Genomic DNA, 25,013 nt, shown 5'->3' on the forward strand with positions numbered 1-25,013 from the left:
GTGTGATGATTCTGTGTGTTGAGGTGTAACTAGTCTATTGTGTTTTTTTCCTACGTGTCACTGTCTCAATGGATGGCTGCTCTTCTATCTACAACAACCCAACCATCATGCAATGCTTCTTGAGAGGAGATACGATATCAAGGAGGCTCACATTGTTTTTACTATACTTAAGAGTATGGTTGAAGATCTTCACTCATGCACCCTCTATAGTCTCAAATGAGTTGATCTTATGACTGGTCAGTCTTCCGATGATTGAGTGCCACGTAGGCATCTTCACTAATTGTAGGATGTGCCTCCACTGCAGAGGATCGATGACGCACGCCCTCCCTGATCTCATCCCCTTCCTCTTGCCCCTCAACTTCTCCTCACTCCGAATCCACCATTTTCCCATCGACTCCACTCTCTCTAAGTTCTCCTCCGCCGTTCTTCCTCAAATTATTGACGATGCCGATCTCGGAGACTTTGACGTCAATGTTCCGTCTTGGAGTGGAAAAGCTTGCTTCGACGAGAATTGGCTTGTCCAAGTAAAACGGCCAGATTACTATGTGATTGTTGGCAAATTCTACTGTGAAAATCGTGTGCACTGAAGATTTTTCTAGACTTTTTATGTGAAGTTGTTAGGATTTGGTTATTGAAAATAAAAGTAAGCTTAAGCTTGGTTTAGCTCAATTTGATTCTAGAAGTGTTTTTTTAAGTTTTATTTTGTTTATTGTGGAGTTTTTCTAAATCGTTTAATTCTGTGAATTTGACTGGAAACTCTAAATTATGTCTTTTAGGGCCGAATTAGTAAATCGAGATTGTAGAGCGAAACGACGGAGAGAGTGGCAGAGAGAGTGGGGGCGAGAGAAAGGGGCTGAGATCAGGGAAGGTGGAGAGAGTTTCGACAAACAACGAGAATTTGGGGCGATTTCGTATACTGGAACTTCGACTCCTGCGGCTTGGACGATGTGTGTTTCAAGACTCTTGATCTGGTGTTCGGGTGTGATGATCTTAAGTTAATTTGTGTGTAATTTCTGACGTGGCTAACTTTCATTTGGGGGCTGTTAAATACTGTATAACAGACCGACCGCTCCAAAGCGGGCCTGTTCTCAAATAAGGATATAGATAGGAGATCATAGACAAATTAAAGACCAGCTTCTTGAGAGTTAAAAAAAAAAAAAAAAAACTCAAGATTCTAAGATCTACTTCTCAAGTGGAAAACAAGGGTTAACAATTTTTCGAAAAAGGATGAATATGTGAATTTCATGTGCGTTTTATAGTAGCACATGAGTTCCAAGCTTCGAAAGAAAATAAACTAAGTGGTAGTGGATAATAGATCGACATGAGAAATTTAATTATAAGACTCGTGAACGGCGATGATCGGTTTAGCGAAACTCAGCTTGATTGTTTTATAAAATGAGATGTTTGTAAGTAAAAATTACGATAGACTGTAAATGATAAAATCCAAATAAAACCCAAGTTAACTCATATAATCTTATAAAATTTTTTATAGGAAACAAATTTAAACTCAAACTGAGAATATTAAGTATACAAAAAGATAAAAGAAGTTTGTTACAAATGCAATACACATTTAAATTCTTGTGAATTTAAACATTAATATGTATATACATATATAAATTTAGTTACAAAAATTCAAAGTTGGTTTACCAAAATATATAAATAAAATTATAAGATATGGTGTAAACTAGAGTTTTGCTACTTATTATCCTTACACACCACACATCACATATTTTTTTATTTTATTTTTATTTTTTTTAGTTTTATTCTTCTTAAACTTATTGAATTCTTCAACTCATCATCCATATGCCATATATTTGATAAGAAAAAAAAATGTGATGTGTGGTGTGTGAAGATAATGAATAGAATTTTTTTATTGAGAATAGGTCAATCTTGAGAGACAACCGGTGGGTCTTGCAGAAGTGTAATTTCAATGGGAGTATCGCCTATAGCTAAAAAATGATGCAAGAGGATATAAAAAAAAATGGGAAAATCGGTTTAATTGGTCCAGTTTTTAAGTTGTCCGGTGCAGTATTGGTTCTTAAGAATTAAAAAATGGTCCAAAATTAGTGAAGTTACATATTTTCATATTTTGAAAATCGATTTAAACCGAACCGAACCGATATATATTCATAATTTTTTATATTATATATAATTTCTTACATTATATTATATCAATAATACTACGTACAATCATGAAGTGTGCAAACGTCGTGCAATCGCTTTGAAAAAGAGTGAGATTCACTATTAAAAAACTTAATTTTTTTTTCACGTGATTTCCGTATTTATTCACTTTTTTCAAAGTGATTGCGCAGCGCTTGCACACTCACGACTGCAACTATCATTTTTCAAACTTTAATCATATAATTAATATAAAACCAATATAACATAAAATTTTAATCTTAAATATTAATATAAAATTACTTTTGATATATAATATATATATATATCAATGATAAATATATTTTTGGCATAATAAATTATAATATATATTCTTTTTGTAAATACATTTTTACACATTTGATCATATATACTCATATAAAGAGTCTAAAACTTATATAGATTATAGTTAAATTCAATACTATAATAATATATGTTAATTATTATAAAATAATATACTTATACTATAATATAAATAAACTAATAGTTTAGTATATGTAAATATTATATTATTACTAACATAAATAATCCGTAAAACTAGAAAAATCGGACCGAAACCGGAAGTTCTGATTTCGATAGTGAATCAATTCAGTATCAGTTCTTTAAATTTCAAGACCTGTGTATATTGGTTCGATTCTAAAAAATATACAAAACTGGACCGAACCAGACCAGTTACACCATAAGGCTAAGGATGCTTGAGACCTATTCTCTCTTGGGTCACTCCATTTGACCACCTATATATATATATATATATAGTTGACCTGATTATTGGTCGTACTAATTCTTTTTAAACGTCTATATACCACATGCTATTCACGTTATATAATTTAATTTAAAAGATAAATTTTAAAATAATAGAGTCCACTTTTTATAAAATCTTGTGCGAGGCTTGAACATTTTGAACTTGTATATATCATTGTTCATAATTATAACTATTTTCTGAGTAATCGGTAGCTTCTTGGAGAGGGTAACCTAGACAGACGTGCATCAAACACAAGGTTAGGGATAAACACTAACTTATATTGTTTACATAATTACAACTTAGGCCAATCCTTATTTTTTTACTTTTTCAGATAGAGGTATATAACTTAGGCTAATCCTAACCAACATATGATACGGCTAAGCGAAATAAACTAATTAAGATAAAATAAACACATAACTACTAGGATTCAAACTTTATAGGACTTTGTTGATTCATTGGACTCTTGTGCATTATTCATTCCTTTTAGGACTTGAAAAAAAGAGTCTGGATGTCGTTTGGATTCGAAGATGAGTTGAGATGAATTGAGATGAGTTGTAAATAGTAGTGAGATAAGTTGTGAATAGTAGTGAAATTTGTGAGATGAGTTGATGAATAGTAGTAAATAGTAGTGAGATGAGTAAGCAGCTAAACAATCCACCTGCCCAGCATTTCACCCAAGTTTCCCATGCACCATGTCAAATGACCCCAAACATAGACATCAGAGACATCTCAGAAACCAATTAGATGCTTCGGAAAATATGAAAATCCAAAAATTATTATTCAGAGTCGGACAAGATTTTTGAGTTAAAAAATTCTTACTGCTACCACCGTGTAATGTTCTAATGTATCAATAATCAGCAGTAGCTTAATTTAATCTTTCAATTCGACATATGTGCAAAATCAATGTCTTATATAATTTCGAACAAATTTTCCACTTAGGGCCATCTGCTTCAGTGATTATGCATTGAGGGGAAAATAAACATCCACAGAGACATGGCAACCTATCTTTATCTGATTGTATCCATGCTAATTAAGTTAAAACAATAACAGAGAAATACAACAATCAATCCTACTTGCGGCCCATATCTGACTACATTTTTTTTTTTCTCATATTACTTACTTCTGAAGAAGTTCCTCCTGTATCAGTTCAGCTCCACAAAAAGGCTGGCCTGAGGATGCAATCCTGCTTCATTCAATGTCAAAGACAGTTTCTCTAGGCCATAAATGACCCGAGGAAAGTTAGAGACAAGGCTATAATTCTCGACTTCTAAACAGCCCAAAGAATCAACATAGTCATATAGAGACTGAATCGTTGCAGTACTGTGAAACCTCCTCTCCTTGCGTTCTCCAGTAGGAAACCGCACTAGAACCTGGTTTAAAAACATAAAGCACAAATGTACATCAGGTTTGATAAAAACTTTAATTTTCATGCCCAAGCTACCAACAAAAGGTATTAAGAAAACGATATCTGAGGCCATACACGAAGTGCAAAATGCAAAGAAGTTAGACAGTAATGCTTCATGTGACAATTCAAAAGGAAAAGAAAGACTATTACCAGGCAATTTTGTTGTAATAGGAAGTTATAAAATTTACAATTGATTTAACAAACATATAATGGTACAAGAAAATTTGATGGAAAAAAAAAGGGTACAAGAAAAGCATGAAGCCTATAAAAGTATTAGTTCAAACTCGGCGTACCTGTGTAACATTAGGTCCTTTTTCAGGTTCAGCACCAAGTGACAAGGCTTTCTCATGCCGCATTTTTGCTAATGCAGCCTCTTTCTCTGCAGCTTCATGTGCAGCTCTTTCACGAGTCTCTTCTTCCTCCTTGCGTTTCCTCTCAGCTTCAGCAGCTTCTCTTTTGAGACGTTCTTGCTCTTCTCTCCGCTGGCGTTCCCTAGCCTGATGCAACATAAAAAATCAATAAGGAGCAGTGAGAAAAACAATGACAGTTCTTTCTAAAACAGAACTCTTTGCAGTGTGGAGCCAGGGAAGGAAGAATTCCATCTGGCCTACAGTAAACTCCACAAGAAGACGAGCAAAAACTCAAAGTTAAAAGAGTTGCATACTTGATCAGCTTCAAGTGCTGCTCTGTAAGCAGCATCTTGCTCCTCCCTTAAGCGCATGTTGTTTCTTCTTTCTTCTGCATCAAGTCTTGCTGCAACAAGAACAGGAGCACTTTCTTCAAGAACTTTCTGTAATATCGTGAGCATTTCTTCAGGAGATTTTGGTCCCTCAACCTGGAGAACATAAAAAACATAAATGGGCAAGTCCGACATATAAAAGAAAAAGTTGTCCCCTTCAGAAGCAGTGAAGGCTAAGAAGGTAATGAAAGGATCATGATAATAAGGCAGATAGTGAATATAAAGTTTGATGAAAGCAGAAAGCCCAGTCATCCCACCAATTAAGGAAAAGAAGATCACTTGCATATAGATGTTAAGAGAAATTAATATTGGCAGCAAACACCATCCATTCCTGACCAAATCTATGGAATAGAGTGTACCCACATATGCATTTAATCATTCATAACAACATTCAAGTTCATTATGATATGTACAACACCCAATACTGTTAAAAAAATAATATCACAAATTCTGAGCATATAGGTTAAGGCAGAGTGGTTGTCTTAACACCTGCAACAGGGTCGTTGGCTCAGAGACCCCATCAGACAAAGAACAATGAAGTTTAATGCAGCCATAGAATCGTGCTTCTATTTTCCATTACAAGTTTGCCCTTAAAATAGATAAGCGAGGGCTGGCTTACTTGGCTTCCAGCAGTAAGACAAAGCGAGGGAAAATTCTATATAATAAATTGTTTGTTGTCATACATTTTTCTCATGTGAAATAATGGAGCATCATGGCAGAAGAAGAGCAGTCATACTTCTCCATCAGACTCCTATGTATGAACAAAGATATAAGAGGAAAATACACTTTCCACCCTTCAAGTAATAGACGTTCTATGCTTGGTACCTCAAACTCACAAAACTGACACAATGCACCTTTAAACTAGCAAAAAATTGCAATTTGCACCCCATTAAACTAGCACTTTCCAAGATTATGTCACGTTATTTACCTTTACCCATTTTTCATTCATCCCAGTGGCTAAAAACGAATGAGGGTGACGTTTGTTAGTTTTCGGTAGTTAGTGTGCAATATGCCACTTTTAGTAGGATACATCCTGTGTATTCGAGCTGTCTTTCCTTTATTATCAATAAAATTTTTGCCGTCTATAAAAATGCCTCTTTTAGTAGTTTGGGGTATAAAGTGTAGACCAATTGTTAGTTGGAGGGTGGAAAGTGAATTTTCACTGAGAAATAAAGGGCTATTAAAAAGAACCAACCTGTTTCTGGCATCATGTCCATAATGAGCACATTAATCATAGGTCAAAATTCAAATCCCCCCTCGTATCGACACCATGATCAACATCATCAATATTGCCACTATACAAAAGTTTTTTTTTTTTAATAGTGTGCTGCCACTATCCATATATTGTTTTCCCTAGTTTTTCCCCTTCTCCCAATTTCAAACCCATATTCACCACTATCGACAATCAATCCTATACCTTCTCACTCCCGTATCATGCTCGTCTAATCTGACTAAGTCAGCAAAATGTTTTATTAGTGAATTCCAAATTGCATTGGACAAAGAGTTGATCAAATTAGTATAGCATAGAAAAATAGGCGACAACAGCAATCTAAATCAGACAAAAAATAGACGTAAAAAATAACAGGGTTCCAAAATATTCAAACAATACATTCTAGGTTTTTAATGGCCTAAATGTACATGATTTTCTTGTTTCTTCTTTAGTGACCTAGATAGGTCTTATCTCTTGTATACCTTCTTGTGTACTTGGGCTATGCCTATTTTTATTAATACTACCGTTTACTTAAAAAAAAAAAAAAAGGTTTTTCAAAGAAGGTTGCAAGTGATTTCACCACAACAAAGAAAATAAGAAGCCATAAGGGTCACTCAGACTCTGCTCGACTGCCTTGGTCCCTTAGAACTCTGGAAAGAATTGAGTCAAAAGATCGACAAAATAAAAAATCAACGAATGGAATTCACCAATCATTACTTTTCCTTATTGGATTACATCCATTATCTCAATGAATGGAATAAACTGATCCGCTAACAGAAATATTTTAAAACCTAAATTTTCCTTACAAACATCAAACATATACTACAAGCTTGTGAGGAATCTTCATGTTGTAAGCCTTGTATTGAGGAAACTCATTGAACATCTTATTTGTGTACATTCTGGCTAAAGTTATCAAACCAGAGCTTGCTCCTTGTGTCATTGAATGCAAACTTACACCATTGATCCAATGAAAAGTCCAGAAGAACAATAACACAGAAAAAAAAAATAATAACCGAAATAACAAGATGCAAGTACAATTGCTTCATCTATTTACCTGTAAGAAAACGAATGTTGGATGAGTGGTTTCTAAAAAGGAAACTTCCGAGGGTGCGGTGCACAGGACTGGGGTTTACTCTACAGGGGTGGGTCCGTAGGGCCTTGCCTTGGAGAGGTTCCCCGACATAAAAAAAATAAAAATAAAAAAAAAGGGAAACTTAAATGGAATTCTTTATTCAACAACCAATATACCTTTTTTGGGTCTACTGAACGGGGGGTAACCTTCCCTTACATTAACAACCCTCCCACCCTAGTATAGATGAAACTTGATTCCAGGTATCCTATCCAATGAAAGGAAAATGTATCAATTTGGATCCACTTTCAGCTGCACACAAGACTTGATTCTTCTTTTCGGGTATCCTTTTCAGAACACTTGTTTGTTATCATCCAAAAAATTAATGCTGAATTTTAAGAGGTCTAAGCGAAGATTCACTATCGTTTGACGTATACTGTGTATGCAACCATTAGATTCAGTGGGGCGCACTCAATTCAAATTCTATATTTGACCAATGAGTGTAATTATGAAAATAAGAAGAGCGACAAAGATGATTTTCTCCCAAGTAAACTCTCTGGACTCGGATACCACAAAGTTCCACTGGAACTTCAATACCTCAAACCAAGACGAAATATATGCTGTAAAGAGGGGTACCTGCTGGAGCAGCGCAATCCTCTGATTTGTAGCCGCCATAACAACGGCACAGAATGGAAACCGCGACGCCTTCAAGCTGTTACTCATCTTGAACCCTTCGCTAGCCCTAATACTCCCTGCCCATGGGACGAAGTTCTCGTTGACGAACACCGCCAAGGTCTCCGAGCACAGAGTCTGCTCGCAGAACAAAGGCGAGTCCGGATGATCCGGCGAGTGCAAGTACACGAACATGAGCTTGAACTCGTTCCTCGACCTTTGCAGCGCGTCCATGAACCCCTCGCTCACGAAATTTGGCCTCCTCGACCCGTAATCCCTCTCGAAAGCTGCCACGAAGTCCATAGCCTCCGATGCCGCCGCCGACAATGGAACCAACCGGGCGGACTCCCCTGTCCGGCCCGAACCGGGGCCCAGCCCGATCATTCCCATAGAGTACGAGATCACGCCACCCGCAGCCCATAGTCCGAGCCCAATCGCGCCGGTAATCAACCCCAGACTACCGGAAACAACAGAAATCGGCAAAGTAACGAGCTTCCACGCCAAACCGGGACCGGCGACCGCGTTCGCGGTCTGTTCCAATCGTTCGGAGACTTCTCGACGCGGTTCTAAATTGGAAGACACTGAACCGCGGAATCCATCCCCTGCGACGGTTGTGGTTTCCGCAGAGGAGATATCCTGCGGTGCGACGTTGGTGCTGGTGATGGAGGAGATCGCGAGCTCGAGGTCCCAGCCATGGGCGGCGAGGATCTCAGTGCACAAATCGGGATCATCAAGGCCCGTGATGGCTTGGAAATACGCCAATTTGTCGGCTACATCAACCATATCTGATCGGAAACACGTCAAGAGGCGTTTCAATTGGATTTCGCCACTGAAATCGATGGCGATAATTGTTTGACAGGCGGAGTAATATACAGAGAAACCTGTCTCTCTCCGAAATTGAAGGAAAGGGACTAGGAATTTTGGTGAATGATGGCCAATGGGGGTTTAGTCTCGCACTGTTATACACAGTTATACGGACACCGACGGAGTGGAATCAATGGATCATATAGTTATGACGTAATATGGGAGCAGCGACTCTTTAGAAGCAGCTATTTTGTACACTCTACGTGACATCATCTAAATTATACATCTTTTATATATCATCTAAACCGGGCTGAGAGAGAGATGATGGATGAGAGGTGGAAAGTGAGAGAGAGGTGGAGGGCGAGATAGAGAGACCGAGAGAGGTGAAGGGTTTGGCTGGCTCAGAGGTGCTCGGGAAGGAGTCGAGGTAGTCAGGAGATGTGCTCGATAGGGCTAGAATCGACGCACGGCGGCGATAGGGCCGTCGGTGGCCCCGAGCTCGAGCTCGTGTGAAACCCATTTTATTGGTAGTTTGCATGTGTGCGATAGAGAGAGAGAGATAGAGGATCGTGGTGGCTGGGTCTGCGAGAGGTGGTCGCAGGTTTGAGGTGGTGGAGGTGCGGTGGTCTGGGTGGCCGCGTACGGCAGCGCAAGTGGAGAGAAATGGTTGAAACCCATTTCGGTTGGGTTAGCACAGGGGAGAGAGAGGGTTGCGCATGGAGGAGATCGGTAGTGGCTGGCTTGGTCGTCGGCGTGAGGGAGAGTCACCAGTGGTGGTGATGAGGCTGGGCTGGGAGAATCAGGCCAGAGGAGAGAGAGAGAGAGAGAGAGAGAGTGAGGAACGAAAAGAAAGAAAAAAAAAAAAGGTAAGGATCAGAAGCAGCCACGTAGTGTGTGCATTGTGTGCACAGTTACAGTGGTTGCTCTGTAGCACTTCTCGTTAGTTATATATAGAATAATGCTCCTACACACTCATTTTGCCTTAAATATTTTTTTACTGATTAAAAAAATAACTATTAATGTATTGATATATTTTTTTAAATATTTGAAATAAAAGTAAAAATAAAAAATTACAATTTGCACTAGGGGCACACCAAGTGCACAAACTGAGGGGCATGGTAGCACTATCCTTTTAGAAAATGATAGATAGAGATTCATTTTACAATTTTTTTTTTATATAAGAGTAATGCTATCTATATATAACATTTTGACCTCACTTTCATCCTATTATATAAGATGTGACAAATTTATCACTAATAAAGGATCATTCAAGGGTGATAATTGTGCAATATCTTACATAGTTAAATGAAAGTGTGATAATAGTGTAGTATATAAAATTTTTCTTTATGTAACTATGTTTTAAACAAATGGTATTTTTGTACAGTAATATCGTTTTACATAAATTTCTTCATTTTAAAACATATTATATAAAAGATTATAAAAAAAGTTGTGCATGTTACTCATTGGTTTTTGGGGGGCGGACTACAGAATTCACCCTCACTCTTTCAATGGTCATTAAGGTTTTTATTTGGAAAGCATGTCACAATGGCTTACCAACAATAGCAAGTTTAGCAATAAAAAAGGTGGTTGAATATGATCTTTGTCCCATTTGTGGTTTGTTTTTAGAAGATGCAGTTCATGCCCTTTGGAATTGTATTGCATTTGGGGATGTTTGAAGTATTAATTGTCGAAAAATTCAGAAAATGAGTAGTTGGGAGTTGGACTTTCTGACTCTTATGGACAATTATTATGGGGAAGATTTGGCTTAGGAGGAATGTTGTTATATATAAGAATTTCTTCCTTCATCCAACTATCCATGTTGGGCTAGCCATGGATCAATTGCAGGATTTCCAAAATGCTAAGATGGAGAGGGTGCATCAATGCATTTTAAGACAGCCTGAATAGCAAGGGTGGTCACCACGTGAAAGGCCATGGGTTAAGGCAAACTGGGATGTAACAGTTGACAAAGAACACTCTCAGATAGGTATTCAGGTAGTGATAAGGAATTTTCAAGGGGAGGTCTTGGTAACTATGAGAGAACCTGCTGTTTTTTGTGCAGACTCTACTTCAGTAGAAGTTAGAGCAGCATTGACTGCATGTATTTTCTCTCGTGATTTGGATTTTGATAAAGTGATACTAGAAGGAGATGTTAAGCTAGGGATGGACGCTGTAAATAAGTCTCAGGAAAATTTCACCAAGTATGGGCATATTATGAAAGAAATCAAGCTAATTATATATGGGTCAGCTCCTTGGAAGATTTACTATGTTAAGAGGGAATTCAATCAAGTGGCACGTTTGCTGGCAAAGAATGCCTTATTATGTAATTATGCGTGTGTAAATAAGGAATTTGTACCAAATTGCATTCATGTGATTGGAATGTCTGAAATGGTTACTGATTAATGAATGTAGTTGTTTTTCTTTAAAAAAAAATAATATAATTGTCATTTGGATCTACCTCCGAGGAATTTACGTTGGCAAAATTATAAACACACTGTTAGGTTGTATGCACCCTTACCTTGAAAAGAATTTCACTTTTCTTTTTTGTAAAACAATTAAGAGATGTAAATCATCAAATATAGGGTATTTTGTCTTTTAACAGCCTGTAGACTTAATGTTAACGTTGTGTTTCGTACGCTTTTAGGTCGGGTTCCAGCAACTTGGATTTTGGGTCTTTCACCTGCACACTTAAAAAAACACAGAGAGTGGGAGGCCTTGGTGAAGGCCGAGGAGTCTTTGATACTTAAGTCATTATATCTCTCTAGTAATTAGTGCGTGAGCTTAAAAGAATAAAATAGAGTTCTTCATACCTAGATGTCGACTTTTATACTAGGTCTTTGGGTGGGGACAAGTCCTACCTGACCTCGAAGAATTTATGTCACTTCAACTGTTCACTTAGTCAGAATCTTTTAATGCAGCGTGACTCCTAGGACAGCGTCATTAATGCGGCGTAGAGTCTAGGGAGTGGGGCCATTAATGTGGCGTGGCTCCCTGACTCACTTTATCCTGCTGACGTCCTTATTAAGACCCTCCATGCATGTTGTCAAGAGATCGAGGGTTCTTTGTATCTCTCGCCCACCTGCTTGCGCAGGTTCCCGAGAGTTGGGTGACATCAGGGGGTGTCAGGGCAGTGAGCCCCATCTACCCCTACCGTCCTCTTTTCCCATGCGTGGATTTCTTCATGGGCGGGTTTTGCTCATGGGTCGAGTACCCTGTAGAGGCCTACTAACTCCTCTTAGAGGAGGGTCTTTGGGCTTAATCGGGCTCTCTGACTCACTCTCTCAGAGATCCCTCGTATGCTTGTTATACGGGCCAATAGGAAGGGAAGACCCCCTTACAGTTATTTCGCTAATTCTTATTAGACTAGCCCGATGGGAATTCCTTTTTACCTCTTCGTGTTATTATTTTCCCACAATCGCTACCGTCGAGATCCTCTTCCTTAGAAATGGGCGGTTAGTACTCTCCCTGCTCCTAAGAACCTTAAGCCTGCAAGCCTTCTGGTTTCTCGCAGATTTTGAAGGGTACGCGTCGAAGGTGGTTGTGTACCGTAGCATGTTTTCCAATGGCCTTAGACTGTCTTTCTGCCTTCCAATTCGTGATGTGCTAGACTACCTACGTTTGGCACTTGCCCAACTCCACCAAAATGCATTAAGGATCCTGGTATCATATTGCATCACCTAGCGGCGAGCGCTGGAGGAGGCAAGCTTTGAATACCCTAATCTCACTGTTCGCGAGTTCCTCCTTACCCACAATCTTTTGAAGCAAAGTGGCAACACATGCAGTTTTCGGTCCATTCAGACATTAGCTCGTTTAGAGCCGCAGTATAACAAGGTAAAAGGGTGGAGTTGGTGCTTTTTTTTCTTGACCAGCAAAGGGTGGGAGTTCTCTGTTGGGGTGATCAACCGACGCGACTACCTCATTCGCGCCATCTGGGGGTTGTGGGTAGGGTTGAGCACCGATTCAATCGGAGTCAGTATGTCCTAATACTGACTCCGACTTTGACCACTGTAGACTCCGCTTCGGCAAGTAGGAGTCAAAATCAGAGCGAAGTCAAACCCATAACCACCTGACACCCAATCACAGATATGAGAACACAAATTCACAATCACTCAATCAATGAATCACAGATCACAAACAACCAATCACATATCACAACTAGCAACCATGAACCACCCAATCACTGAAGTCATCCAAAAAACAAAATCAAAATGCATATGTAAAATTAGATTAAAACCAAGAAATTAAACCCAAAAAAATTGACACAGATCGAGACTTAAGAGACATGAATCGAGAGGCAGAGGGTATTGGTTGCTCCGATTCCATATCTACATGCTCTGTCATTCGATCGGCTACGCTCGATGGTGTTGCTTGTTCTGATGGCTCTGATGTCTTAATATCCTAAACGAAACCATAGATCTTTGATAGAAAGTGAGTGAGTGAGTGAGTGAGTGAGTGAGAGAGTTCAGACGGCGAGATGGAGTCAATTGACGGCCGCATGGCTGGAGAAAATAGAGAGAGGCGATAACTGAGTTAGGACCTAGGGTTTAAGAGAATCTGAGATGAAAATGAGAGTGAGGTCATGCGTGGGGGCAGGGTTGGGTAGAAAAGTAGTCAGTGTAGTCAAAACGATGCCTTTTTTCTTATAAAAACGACACTATTTTGGTTGGGAGGAGGGGACGCAAAGAAAAAGTGGTCAAACCAGCGGCGCTCTTTTGACTAAATTTGGGTTGGTAGCATGTTTTGGATTGGGTTGCTCCGGTTTTAGGCTTTTAAATCCAATTTTTTCTTATTTTGAACTTTTTTTCTCTGAACCCTAAACTAAATCCTATTTTTTTAAACCCTAAATTTAGTTTTAATATTTGTTTTAGCCCTAAGTTTTTTTATTTATAGTTTTTATAATTATTAGTATTGATTATTAGTAAATATTAATCCTCTAGTGTTAATACAAAATAAAAGATTAATGATTTAAAAATCATCTTAGCTCAAAGTATTTGAACGACGCCGTTTCTTAAACTTTGCAGGCCAAGATTATAGGAAGTTAGGAACGCATTTAAAACTGTTAGCAAACAAGTCTTCTGTCAAGAATGTCATTATCAAATTCTTAAATCCCAATCTTTTTAAAAAATAATAAAAAACAACATCAAAATAAAAATAAAAACACCAACGAATCTTCAAAAAAGATAGATTAGCTGGGGTATAGGCTAATTATGCCCAATGCACGATAAATAGCAAAACAAAAAATAAAGAGGAATACCAGATTCAGTCTTGAGTCGCGCAAACGCCATATACTTATTTTAAAAATGAGTAAAATCTCCAATTAAAAATTTAAAATTTTCATATAAATTTTATATTTATTCATTTTTTTACGCATCATTCTATAACTGCATATATCATTTTTCTAAAATAAAATAAAATCCAAAAGCCAATCCAGTCTTTGTCTAATGGCAAGCATCCATTGATTCCAAAACACTCATTTTTTCCCTCTACTTATTTCTCCTTGAATTTTTTTTTTTTTTTTTTTGTCAAAACGTACTTCAAATTGGCATAATCAAGATCTTTTTTTGAGAAAGCATAATCAAGATCTTTAGCACTCTTAGCATGTAAAAAGTTTCAATATTCCTTTCATATGCGTGCTTGATTCGGATGACGAAAATTTTTCATATACATTTTCAGCTAAGAAAACAAAAAGGTAATAATTCACCTATCCTCATAACATATGCTATCACTTAAGTCTCTTCAACCAAAACCTTGCCTCTGGTTTCTTCCTTATTGTTCGTTTTCACAGCTTGCTTACTGCCTCCATAATAATCAACTGCAGAGCTTTTCTCTGCACCTAAAATGGCTGCTAAGGAAGACCAAGCTTCACCCGGCTGCTCATGGACCCAACACATCATGAAATAGATCTTCCTCCCGGCAAGCTTGAGCTTACTCCTAATTTCCACCCTTGTGTACTTTTTGGGTTTCTCCGACTTCAGTTCCTTCTCCCCAGTCTGAATCAGCCTCTGCAGATCACAAAGCGAACACACCAAAGCAGGACCCCCAAGAGAGAGTAGGCTTATCACATCTTCAACAAGAGCCAATCCAAGTTGCAAGCCACCCATGTGTCTGTAAGCTGGAGAGCAAATTTGCTCCAAGCAATGAGACAGAGCTTCCAACACAGTTTCTGGTTGCCTGCCTTGACCCAAGACAGAGGAAACACTCAACACCACCATGGCTGATCCTATGGCATCTGATTGCCATTCTCCGTTGTATAGTCGAAGTGCAAAACAGTAGCTATATAAAATGTCAACCAGGTGAACAGCCAACAATGGTGATGGCTCTGTGGAACTAAGCTTGCTAATTGGAAGTAGTGGACTTTCGGGGCCAGGAGGAATCTCACTTGATTGGTTACCTTCTAAATCTTCTTGTGGTACTACCGATGCTTCCTGCTTGTCAAGTGCCTGGATGAGTTGAGTTCCTTCCTGACTGAGGGATATTGTTCGTGCAGAAGGCTTCAACCACCATGGATCCCATGGCTCAATCATTTTACTCAGTTCCCCTGATGCGAGCGCTCTATGGAACTGTTTCTTCTCTACTGCAGATAAATCATCGAAATTAACTTGATCTCCTGCAGAGAAGAAAGATAAATGAACTCTAATGAGTAATTACTAGATAGTCTTAAAAGATGGACATGTGGTACTCCAATCCTAACATAGGAAGCCATATCATTAAGGCCTCGTTTGGATGTCGAGATGAGATTAGATGATATGAGAAATCTATGAATAGTAATGAAATGGTTTGAGTTAATATGTTTTCTTGTGTTTTGAAAAATGAGAGAGAAAAAGTTGAATAAAAATATTATTAGAATATAATTTTTTAATATAATTTTTATTTTGAAATTTGAAAAAGTTGAATTCTTTTTTGTGTTTTGTTTGGAAGTTTGGAAAACTTGTAATGATTAGGTAATGACTGGATGAAAAAGTTGAAAATTTGAAATTGAAAAGTGTTTGTGTTTAAGTGATATTTGGGAAGAAGATGAGACGAGACAAGACGAGACGAGATGACTATCCAAACGAGGCCTAAAAAATAGTGCTTATACAAGTAATTTTAATGGCATGACATGTTGTGATAGGATTGGAGTATCACATCATCCATACTCCAGGAAGATAACCCTACTAATTTTCCAACTCTCATCTGCTTTACGCAATTGCGCAGAATTTCAAAAACATAATATCCAGAAGAAATACCAGCTGATATTCACACTCCAACTACGACCTAAGGAGTGCAGGGATCCGCTTATTTGGCAATGTGTACTCAGAAAAGAATTGAAAGATATGCAAGCAATTAAGGCCTAGCAACTAGAAGACAAGGAGAGGATAGACAGGAATGTACCGGACAAAATCCTTTGAATAATCTCTTCAGACACAGTTGAATCTGCCCATAAAAAAAATAGAGAGAGCAGAACTTAGTCAGTGCCTCTTCCAAACAATCATTCAGTTTATCGTCCCAAAGTTGCTACATAAAGAACAAAAAGGTGGAGCTATTTCATTTTACCTTGAATTCTTAAGCATATATGCATTTAAAATAAAATTACCCATGTAGTCAATTTGCAACCATCAAAGCATCAGGATGCCATCAACCACTACTTGCAATTCTTTACTCAACCATCTTATGTATATTTAACTGCAGTTAAAACAAGCTGTAATATGAATCAACTGAAGCTATACAATCAATTTGGCTGTTCACCAGCAGAAATGATCACTTTGTTGAATGGTCTCTTTGTTTGTTTTATGTTTTAAATGTCCCAAGTGTTGATGATGAGGATGAATTTGCAGGCCAAAACCAATAGTAGAGACAAGACTTAGTCAAGCTTATAATAGTATCACTCCCTACAAGTAGTGAAGGCCTTGGTTTTGGGGTATTACTCCCTTCAAGGTCCAAGGTTCAACACCTCATAGGTGCAAACAATCATTTAGGGCCACACCTCCTGGTGAAAAGCTAACGATTTAACCAATTCCGTGTAGGGAAACTTCCGAGGGTGCGGTACACGGGACCGGGGTTTACTCTACAGGGGTGGATCCGAAGGGCCCTACCTTGGAGAGGTTCCCCAACATAAAAAATAAAAAAAAACCCACAGTTGTTAGGCTTTCTTTTTTTTTATTTTTTATATGACATGATGCCTCAAATTTGTGAAACATTCTCCCTCTTGGGCGATGTTCATTAGGGGCTCTTTATTATGGGCTAGGCGTTTTCTCTTGTATACTCCCAGTGTACTTGGTTATGCTTATTGATATTAATACATTTTTACTTATAAAAAAAAAGGCACAGGCCTAAACAAACACCCCCCCCCCCCCCAAAAAAAAAAAAAAGAAAAAGAAAAGAAAGAATGAGTCAAATGATCCTCAACTTCAACTAGCAGCTGTTATTTTATAACAAGGAATCCCGAATACTGCAAAAGCGACATGTCTTTTACCTAGTTAAACCCCGGACACATGTAACATGTCTCCATCGCAGGGACAAGTAAATCATCAGCTTTACACCGATGAGATGTGGCACCTAGAAATTGGCAGCTTTTTTCTCATCCAATGAATTTTTTCGAATGAAATTCGAAAAAATTGTAGAGCAAACATTGTGCTGACAGCTTTGTAAGCTCTAGCCCAGACTTCCTTCACCATACATAGATCCTCTTTTCTGCATTTAGTCTATATCCTTCCCTGGAACATGTATGTTATGATAGAGCCTAGGAAATTTTAGATTCACATGTTTGCCATTTGGGTCCCCTATCACTTCAAGTATACTATATTGCAGATACATATTTTAACAGAGTTTCATGTCTAAAATATTCTGTGACAATTGATAACAGCCAACTTCACCAAAATTGCAGGATAACCCAACAATCTCAAGGGAAAATAAAAAAGTACAGCTAACATGGCATCTTCATCTACTTATCACAGAAAAAAAAAACATACCATCCTCATCCATGCTCTCTATTTCCTCATCTGAATGGAACCGCTTCAATATGTCTAGCATTTTCCGTTTAGTTTCATCATTGGACTGCATCTGCCGAAGCTCCTCAACTACATTTTCTCGCATGAAGGACTCAGTGCATCGAAGACTATGCGACTATTAGAGAAAACATTTGGATAAGAATCAACAAGGCACAAAAACCCACTTGTTCAGCTATATGCAAAGTGATGAGTAGCATCAGGATCCCCCCCCCCCCCTTTCTCTCTCTCTCTCTCACTCTCTCTCTCTCTCTCTCTCACACACACACACACAAAGCAACTCACAAAAATCCTAATTCAAAGGTAAGCATATATCTGACTTTCGATTTAAAAGAAGGAAGTTCTACAAAGCAAAGATATCCAAGAAAACAACAAACAAACAATCCAAACAAAGCCCTGGCCTTTAAAAAATACGCTGCAATGCTAAACGCAGACAAAGTCACGCAACCAGCAGGCATCAATTCTGCATACCTTATAACAGTGGAGGGAACAGTACCGAGAGTTGCATCGAGGGCATGTATATTGTGAAAATTGCTTCTGGCACCTGCTTTAAAGAGGGGGAAACACATGAATAGTTGAAAAACTGCTGCAGACTAGTTCAACATAAAATACAAAAAACTTGAGCAATACAAAAGGATACGTTTATAGAAATCTCTTATTCATTTACATTATTTAGACAGATTCTCAAATTTCTTTAAAAGACTGCACAACATCAACATTACTTCCCGTAACACTTTCTTCACTTACAAAAAAACATTTACTTATACTACCTTCCGAACATAGTACACAATTTTGCCACAGATCCGCTCCAATTTAACTTCTCCTGTTAATCTCAGTCTATCTCAGTGTTCAAGAACCTAGAATGTTCATCCAACCATAAAAGGGCAACCGCAGCCCAGCTCAGTCGGATGGCATGATTCAGAAAATGGAAATAAGAAATAAATTGACTAATAAAGAATTGAAACGAATAAATCGTGAAGATCTGAAGGCATTATCCTGTGAAAAAAAAGGGCCTTTACATCCCAATAAGAGCATAGAGCAACCAGGATGAACCAAATGGTCGAGTCTAGTCCAAAAGCTACAAATTTATCACCTTTTAAAAGCTAGCGTCACATAAAAATAAGAATGCCATTGAACACTTAGATGACTACAACACTTAAACAAGCAACCAACAAGATCATGAAATTCCGAACAAATTTTAAAATCGAAAGAAGGTTTGGAGAGGAAAATACACGTGGCAAATTATCCGGGAAGGAGGATTCAACGATGAAGAGTTGGAAGGTTTCTCGGAGGTGAGGATCATCTCCGCCATAACTCAGAAGCTCGGTGAGCAGCTCAGCACCAGTGAGACGCAAGTTGCTAGGGTTTTGCTAAGTTGGATTGTCCGCGTTTCGATTCTCGAACTCGTGTAGCGTTGCGAAAGCTCTGGAAAACAGAAAACTTGACTCCGGTCAAAACTCATATGTTCCACCGCTCCAGTATTATAAACCCGTTTTAAGTCGGAGTCGGGCTACTTGCCGCCCATACCGCCCCTCATTTTTTTGTTTTTTTTTTCTCATTTTTTTTTTACATTTTTTTAATATATTTAAATATTTTTAAAAAATAAAAAAATATCCTAATACGCTTAAAATTACTTTTTTTAATCATTAAACAAAAAGAAAAAAAAATTTGACAAATGGTCAAATGGAGGGAAGGTTAGGAGAGCAAAGTAGTTTTTTTTCCTTTAAAGTTGGGTCGTCCTACGACTCCTACCCAAACAACCAAATTAATTTCCATTATCTCAATGATGCATAGGAAGAAATTGGAAATACCAAAAAAAATACCGAATGATACTTTGCTTGGACTCTAGAATATAGCAGATCTAAGAAAAAATATATCTAAGATTCGAGAGAAGAGACGCCAAGGACATCTGGATGAGAAGGATCTGGTGGCAAGGGACAATGGTAGACGAAGTCGAGGGGAAGGGATAGTGACGGCCGCACGGCCGGAGAAGAAAGAGAAAGAGTTATGATCCTAAGAGTTAAAGTTCTAACTAAATTAGTATTCAACAGTCTTAAAATTTTTAGATCAATGGTTGAGTTTTTAACAATTACTATCAAAGCAGAGACTATGTTACCGGTTCAAGTTATGGAAGTGGTGACCTCTAGGTTAGATTAAAATGTTTTGATACTATGTATGAGCATAGTATGAAGTTATTATATACTGATTAAATGAGTGAAATTATCAAAAGGGAAATGGCTACTACCGAATTAGTATCGATAGAGTAAGTCACCGTGAACGTCGAATTAGGAAGCATGGTGAAATGTTATGATTTTAAGGGTTAAAAATCTAATCAGATTAATATCTAATAGTCTTAAGACTTTTGGATCAACAATTAAGTATTTAACAAATAGAGAAGTGGCGGTTTAAGAGTTAGATTGAGAGTGAGTGACGTCGTAGAGGGGACAATGGTGACCGACAATCAAGGGTAGGAGCAATGACGGTCGCACAGCGGGAGAAGAAAGAGAGAGAACGACAACACACGGGTCCGAGACTCAGAGTGAAATTAAGAATGAGTGGCTAGTGCAGTCGCGCGAAGGAATCCTAAGTTCTAACCAAGGTAAACGATGATGTTTTTTATTCTAAAAACGATGCTGTTTTGATCAAACAGGGCTGGGCTCCTTCGAATTTGGACCTTTGGGCTTCTACATACGCTCCCTTTTTTAACCCTAAACCTTGTTTTAAGCTTTTCTTTTTCATAAACCCTAAACCAAACTCTTTTTTTAACCCTAAATTTAATTTTATATTTTGGTTTAGCCATAATTTTTTTTATTAATGATTTTTATAATTTTTTTCAACACTAAATTTAATTGTAATTAGTATTGATTATTAATTATTACTAATATACTAGTGTTTAATTACATATTATTATATTATAATTTTACGTGTTATTAACTTATTATACTATACTTATTACTATACTAGTGCCTAATTTATTTCTACACTGAACTTATACTATAATGTCTAATTGCATGCTATTATACTAGTATGTAACTTATTTCTATATTATACTTATACTAAAACATGTTATTATACTATTAACTTATTTCTATATTTGATTGTGTATGGTAAACTATAGTAATACTACTATGATGTTTACATATACGAAACTATTAATCTATTTATATTATAGTATAAGTATATTATTTTATAAAAATTAATACATACTAGTATAGTATTGATTTAATTATATAAGTTTTAGACTTTTTATATAAGTATATATGACCAATATATAAATAATACATATTTTATAACATATCATGTATAAATCGGAGTCAAAGTCAGATCAGTGCAGAGTCTGTCATAACATAGCTCCGACTCGGATTTTTGCACAGCTCTAGTTGGCTTCGAAGATAATGCGAGGGAAAATTCTAGTTTAGCCATGGGATGAATGAAAAATGGGTATAAAGGTAAACAACGTGACACAATCTTGGAAAGTGCTAGTCTAATGGGGTGCAAATTGCAAATTTTTGCTGGAAAGTGTATTTTCCTCTTATATCTTAATTTGTTCGTGTATATATATATAGGAGTCTGATGGAAGAAAAATAAAAACTTATAAACTTTTTTATTATATTAATAATTATTAACAGTAATCCCCAGGTAAATTGTCACCATATCGTCCTTGACTGCAATGACTTTACTTCCAATCTGGTCCTTAGCTCCGGTCACTTGTTGCAGCGGCCATACTCTCAACAATTATATACCGCGCAGTACCACCGGCTCATGATTTCTTAATTCCTACGTACATTAATATTTATGCATACTGAGCCCAAGACAAGATGATTGTGGGTCTCATATATATTCCCTTCCTTAATTTTCTTCTAACAGTCACTTGCAAGGTTTATTTTAGTAACTTTAATTATAGGCACTCAGATCCGTTGAATCGTCTTCATGGTTTCCTTATCTTTCTGTTCATGACGGCTTGGTAAAAAATGGTTACTCGGCTGAATTTTTTTGCCCTTGTCATTGCCTGCAGGCGAGAATTCAGACAAGTCTGACAGCTCTTCAACAGCCTCGACGATGTCATTGATCCGTGCGGCAATTTCAATCAATAAAGAAGCTTGTGTTACCAGTGGAATACTCTCCATCAGTGGCATTAATGTAACCACTACTGTTCTTGAGGCTGCCTCTATTTTCTTGTTTTCTGGAATTTCAGCTTCCATGTTTGATTGGGGACTGAATAACTCAGGAAGGGATTTTAAGTCAGTTTGGAGCTCTTGAACTGCGCTGTTCAAATCTCCAACCAAGTAATGGATGTTAGGGGATTTCTTCATGGTCTTGATAGTCATTGCTAGCTCTCTTATGACACTTGCAGAGTTGGAGCTTACTTTCAAAGAATTTTTGCTGATATGCTTCTTTATACACTCTGGGGCCTGTTGGAGTTTTTGCATTAGTGATTCTCCACATGTATGCATGCAGAATAATATTATATAGGATTACTGGAACTTGGGTTGTAATTACCTCATGATTTTCTGAATTGATGCAACCATTGAGAGCCTCTATGCAATAGGCACAGCTGCGCATTGATGCCCCAATTTTGATGTACTGTCTCCATGGATGCCGAAAGTAGAAGCGGCCATGGGGTGGCTCCCATCTAGCAAAATTAGCCTATGAAAAGCAATGCCCATTAATGATTTTAGTGAAAGATCGATCATAAAACAAAGTTCAAAACATGAATATATTGCACATGGTCCTGTCAAATTATACCATAGATTCTTCTGCTGCCTTCGAACTTAGAACACATTTATAACCTTGCAGTTTCTTCTGACATTCCTTATCATAATCAGTACCATCAGCAAGGCTGCAGCCACCATCTTGGAAGTATTCGGATACACAAGCTGAATATTGTCGTAAATATAGGTTATGATCAACAAGAAGTGACATGAATATTATAACAATTAAAAAAAAAAAAATGTATTTGACAAAGTACTGACCACCTAGGGAATCAGAAAGCTTGTCCATGTTACGAGTTATTAGAGTATAGAGCTCTTGACCAGCCCAAATGGGGCAAACCAGCATGCTTACGATAATGCACAATGAAGTGCCAATAAGAATTGTGGATATTCTTTGATGTGCCAGATCAAACAATCTATCCACCCGATAACCTGATACTGAAACAAAGCTAAAGGTAAGGATGAATATCATGGCACCATAATCAAACCGGGCTTTCACCGAAGGAATGAATCTTGAGAAGGTCGCTGCAGAAGCTGAAGAAAAGATCGATGAATAATCACGAGTCAGCTAACTTATCTAGATTCATGCATGCAGCAAGAAGAACCCAATATTCACGGTTATCAACTTTAATTAATTACGTAGAACAGACCTAGTAGGAAAACTGAGACTCCAACAATTACAGGTTCAAATCTCTCTCCCGATTGACTAGCAACCCAATGAACACCAATTGCAAGAAATCCGGCAAGACAAGTCCCGAACACTCTGTTCAAACATTTACAAAGTGTTGCACCTGTATTTCATTGATCAGGCAAAGTCAATAAACTGCTATGCTAGTCAAGCAAGTTGCTTTTGTATAGTGAGTGAATTTTAAGCACACAAATCTGCGAGGAAACCAATATATTTAATTTATGCTCATCAAAAATCTTTTTATTTTCTGAATTTGAGAGTCTCAAATGGAAGAAATTAGATAAACATAAAAAGTGATCAAATGAAGAATATATACTATAAGATCCAATATTGCTTATATCTCTATCTGATCTTTCGTACGTACTTCATGAGGTTCTTAAATTCGATCAATAAGCTTTGAACAGATTTTTTGTACATGCAAGAAAAAGTAGTCAAATGGTGGAACATTGATAAGTTGTACAAGCATGACATGGGTGGGTACTGACTCTTTTAAGGGTTGTGAGTACTTACCCACAGTGTTCTCAAACACAACCACAACAGTCATGATTGCCCACATAGCATTTCCTCCAACACCTTCGTACAGAGGCCTCGTATAGTAAAATAGCGAGACAACAGTGAGTGCCATCCCCACTTTTAGACAATGGATCACTTTTCTGGGATCATCTACCCCTAAGTCCCACGCTTTCTGAGAAAACTTGCACACTTTGAAGGCCAACCCCACAATAAAAAGTTTTAGATCACCAAGCAAGCTGAAATTGCTGCAGGCTGCAGGCTTTGCCTCCGGAACCAAAGTCTGTGATGAGCCATCGGCCACCTTTATCCTCCACTCCACTCCATTGTTTACTTCTTTCTCAGGAGCCATCCTTATGTTAGCTACGAGAATAAAGAAGAAAACTTGATTGCTGATATATGCTGATCAAGTCACGTAACAGATCAAGCTCTGGGACAGTGAGAAAATTAGGTAGCCAGGTAGCCAAGAACCGTAATGGCATGCAATACATGGAAGGTTAGGCTTGGACGATGGAGCTGGCTTGGTGACCGTTGAAGTATTTATACAAAAGATCGAAGTATTTAACATTAATTCTTACTGCAATGAAAAATCGAGTATATAATATTTCCTATGACGTGAGGATACTTTTGCTTTTTTCTGTTCTGTTTTTTAGGCCGACATTGCATGGAGATATAATGGCCAATTTCTTATAATTTTGGGGTAGGTAAGGTGGGAATGTTGGACTTCTCTCTCTTCCCCCGCATAATATTTATTCTCATATCAAGATTCAAGACAGACTATATATATATATATATATATATAGCCCTCAAATATATGTACCATGCATGCACTACTACTATTTTGCGAAGAGAAATGTTATGTATCAGTTATTATTTATTTTCACATCTTATATTTATAATTTTTTTATAGGAAGTGAGAGTATTTTTCATAGGATATAAGATAATGAATAGTAATTACTGATAATAAGAATTTTTCTTTTGCAAATCTTTATTTTGTTAAAAACTTCAAAACATGAAAAGCAACATTTAATGAATGCAAGAGAAAATCACTTACACATCAAATATCATGATCACTGGCTAATACAAGCATGAGGGACGTCAAATTATATTATATAGTTGTTTCATATTAAGTACATATACAGTACTGTCAGATGGCCTTTAATTTTGGAAGGAAAATCCAAATATAATTAAGTTTTTCCTGAACTTTGAGGACCTTGCTTTAAGGAATGGAAATGAGGCAACATCAGTTTTCACTTCTCCTGCTAACCTTGCTGATCAATTCTTCCCCAAAGCTAGCTAGGTCAAATTAATTTGGATGGTCCTC

At 37.5% G+C, this 25,013-nt stretch overlaps 3 protein-coding genes across 6 annotated transcripts; all 3 read right to left on the reverse strand.

The window, feature by feature from the left end:
• Positions 1–3,834: 3,834 nt before the first annotated feature.
• Positions 3,835–8,981, reverse strand: LOC121234925 (plant UBX domain-containing protein 10-like). The gene is made up of 4 exons (XM_041131067.1): positions 7,959–8,981; positions 4,969–5,139; positions 4,598–4,801; positions 3,835–4,269 (listed from the first exon to the last, which is right to left on the reverse strand). Exons 1-4 carry the CDS (start codon positions 8,775–8,777, stop codon positions 4,042–4,044), a joined length of 1,422 nt encoding a protein of 473 aa, XP_040987001.1. The 5' UTR covers positions 8,778–8,981; the 3' UTR covers positions 3,835–4,041.
• A 5,415-nt stretch (positions 8,982–14,396) lies between these two features.
• LOC121235025 (zinc finger HIT domain-containing protein 2) lies at positions 14,397–19,218 on the reverse strand. Of its 4 annotated transcripts, XM_041131220.1 has the most exons (7): positions 19,012–19,151; positions 18,776–18,857; positions 18,550–18,636; positions 18,251–18,323; positions 17,744–17,897; positions 16,167–16,208; positions 14,397–15,402 (listed from the first exon to the last, which is right to left on the reverse strand). In XM_041131220.1, the coding sequence occupies exons 3-7, from the start codon at positions 18,558–18,560 to the stop codon at positions 14,522–14,524; spliced, it is 1,161 nt and encodes a 386-aa protein (XP_040987154.1). In that variant the 5' UTR covers positions 18,561–18,636; positions 18,776–18,857; positions 19,012–19,151; the 3' UTR covers positions 14,397–14,521. The 4 variants fall into 4 exon arrangements, with proteins under 4 accessions (XP_040987154.1, XP_040987152.1, XP_040987156.1 ...); XM_041131218.1 differs by lacking the exons at positions 18,550–18,636; positions 18,776–18,857 and having other exon boundaries at positions 19,012–19,218; XM_041131222.1 differs by lacking the exons at positions 18,550–18,636; positions 19,012–19,151 and having other exon boundaries at positions 18,776–18,794.
• Positions 19,219–21,687: 2,469 nt separating this feature from the next.
• LOC121235980 (aluminum-activated malate transporter 10-like) lies at positions 21,688–24,041 on the reverse strand. Its single transcript, XM_041132447.1, has 6 exons — positions 23,690–24,041; positions 23,142–23,282; positions 22,753–23,025; positions 22,526–22,656; positions 22,285–22,426; positions 21,688–22,193 (listed from the first exon to the last, which is right to left on the reverse strand). Exons 1-6 carry the CDS (start codon positions 24,039–24,041, stop codon positions 21,688–21,690), a joined length of 1,545 nt encoding a protein of 514 aa, XP_040988381.1.
• Positions 24,042–25,013: the final 972 nt, after the last annotated feature.

This window comes from Juglans microcarpa x Juglans regia, chromosome 6D, assembly GCF_004785595.1.
Source record: "Juglans microcarpa x Juglans regia isolate MS1-56 chromosome 6D, Jm3101_v1.0, whole genome shotgun sequence".
NCBI lineage: Eukaryota > Viridiplantae > Streptophyta > Magnoliopsida > Fagales > Juglandaceae > Juglans > Juglans microcarpa x Juglans regia.

Bases quoted from the DNA above. Each gene is read 5' to 3' on its own strand.
- LOC121235025 (XM_041131218.1), bottom strand. From the start codon at position 19,091: ATGGCGGAGATGATCCTCACCTCCGAGAAACCTTCCAACTCTTCATCG. The intron at 17,898-18,250 runs GTATGCAGAATT...TTTCTCTAATAG, and splicing joins GTTCCCTCCACTGTTATAAG to TCGCATAGTCTTCGATGCAC. The intron at 15,403-16,166 runs GTACATTCCTGT...TCTTCTCTGCAG, and splicing joins TATTCAAAGGATTTTGTCCG to GAGATCAAGTTAATTTCGAT.
- LOC121234925 (XM_041131067.1), bottom strand. From the start codon at position 8,777: ATGGTTGATGTAGCCGACAAATTGGCGTATTTCCAAGCCATCACGGGC. The intron at 5,140-7,958 runs GTACCCCTCTTT...TATGTTCTCCAG, and splicing joins GGATTGCGCTGCTCCAGCAG to GTTGAGGGACCAAAATCTCC. The intron at 4,802-4,968 runs GTATGCAACTCT...ATGTTGCATCAG, and splicing joins CAGCACTTGAAGCTGATCAA to GCTAGGGAACGCCAGCGGAG.
- LOC121235980 (XM_041132447.1), bottom strand. From the start codon at position 24,041: ATGGCTCCTGAGAAAGAAGTAAACAATGGAGTGGAGTGGAGGATAAAG. The intron at 23,283-23,689 runs GTAAGTACTCAC...AATGAAATACAG, and splicing joins TGTGTTTGAGAACACTGTGG to GTGCAACACTTTGTAAATGT. The intron at 23,026-23,141 runs GTCTGTTCTACG...TCTTTTCTTCAG, and splicing joins AGTCTCAGTTTTCCTACTAG to CTTCTGCAGCGACCTTCTCA.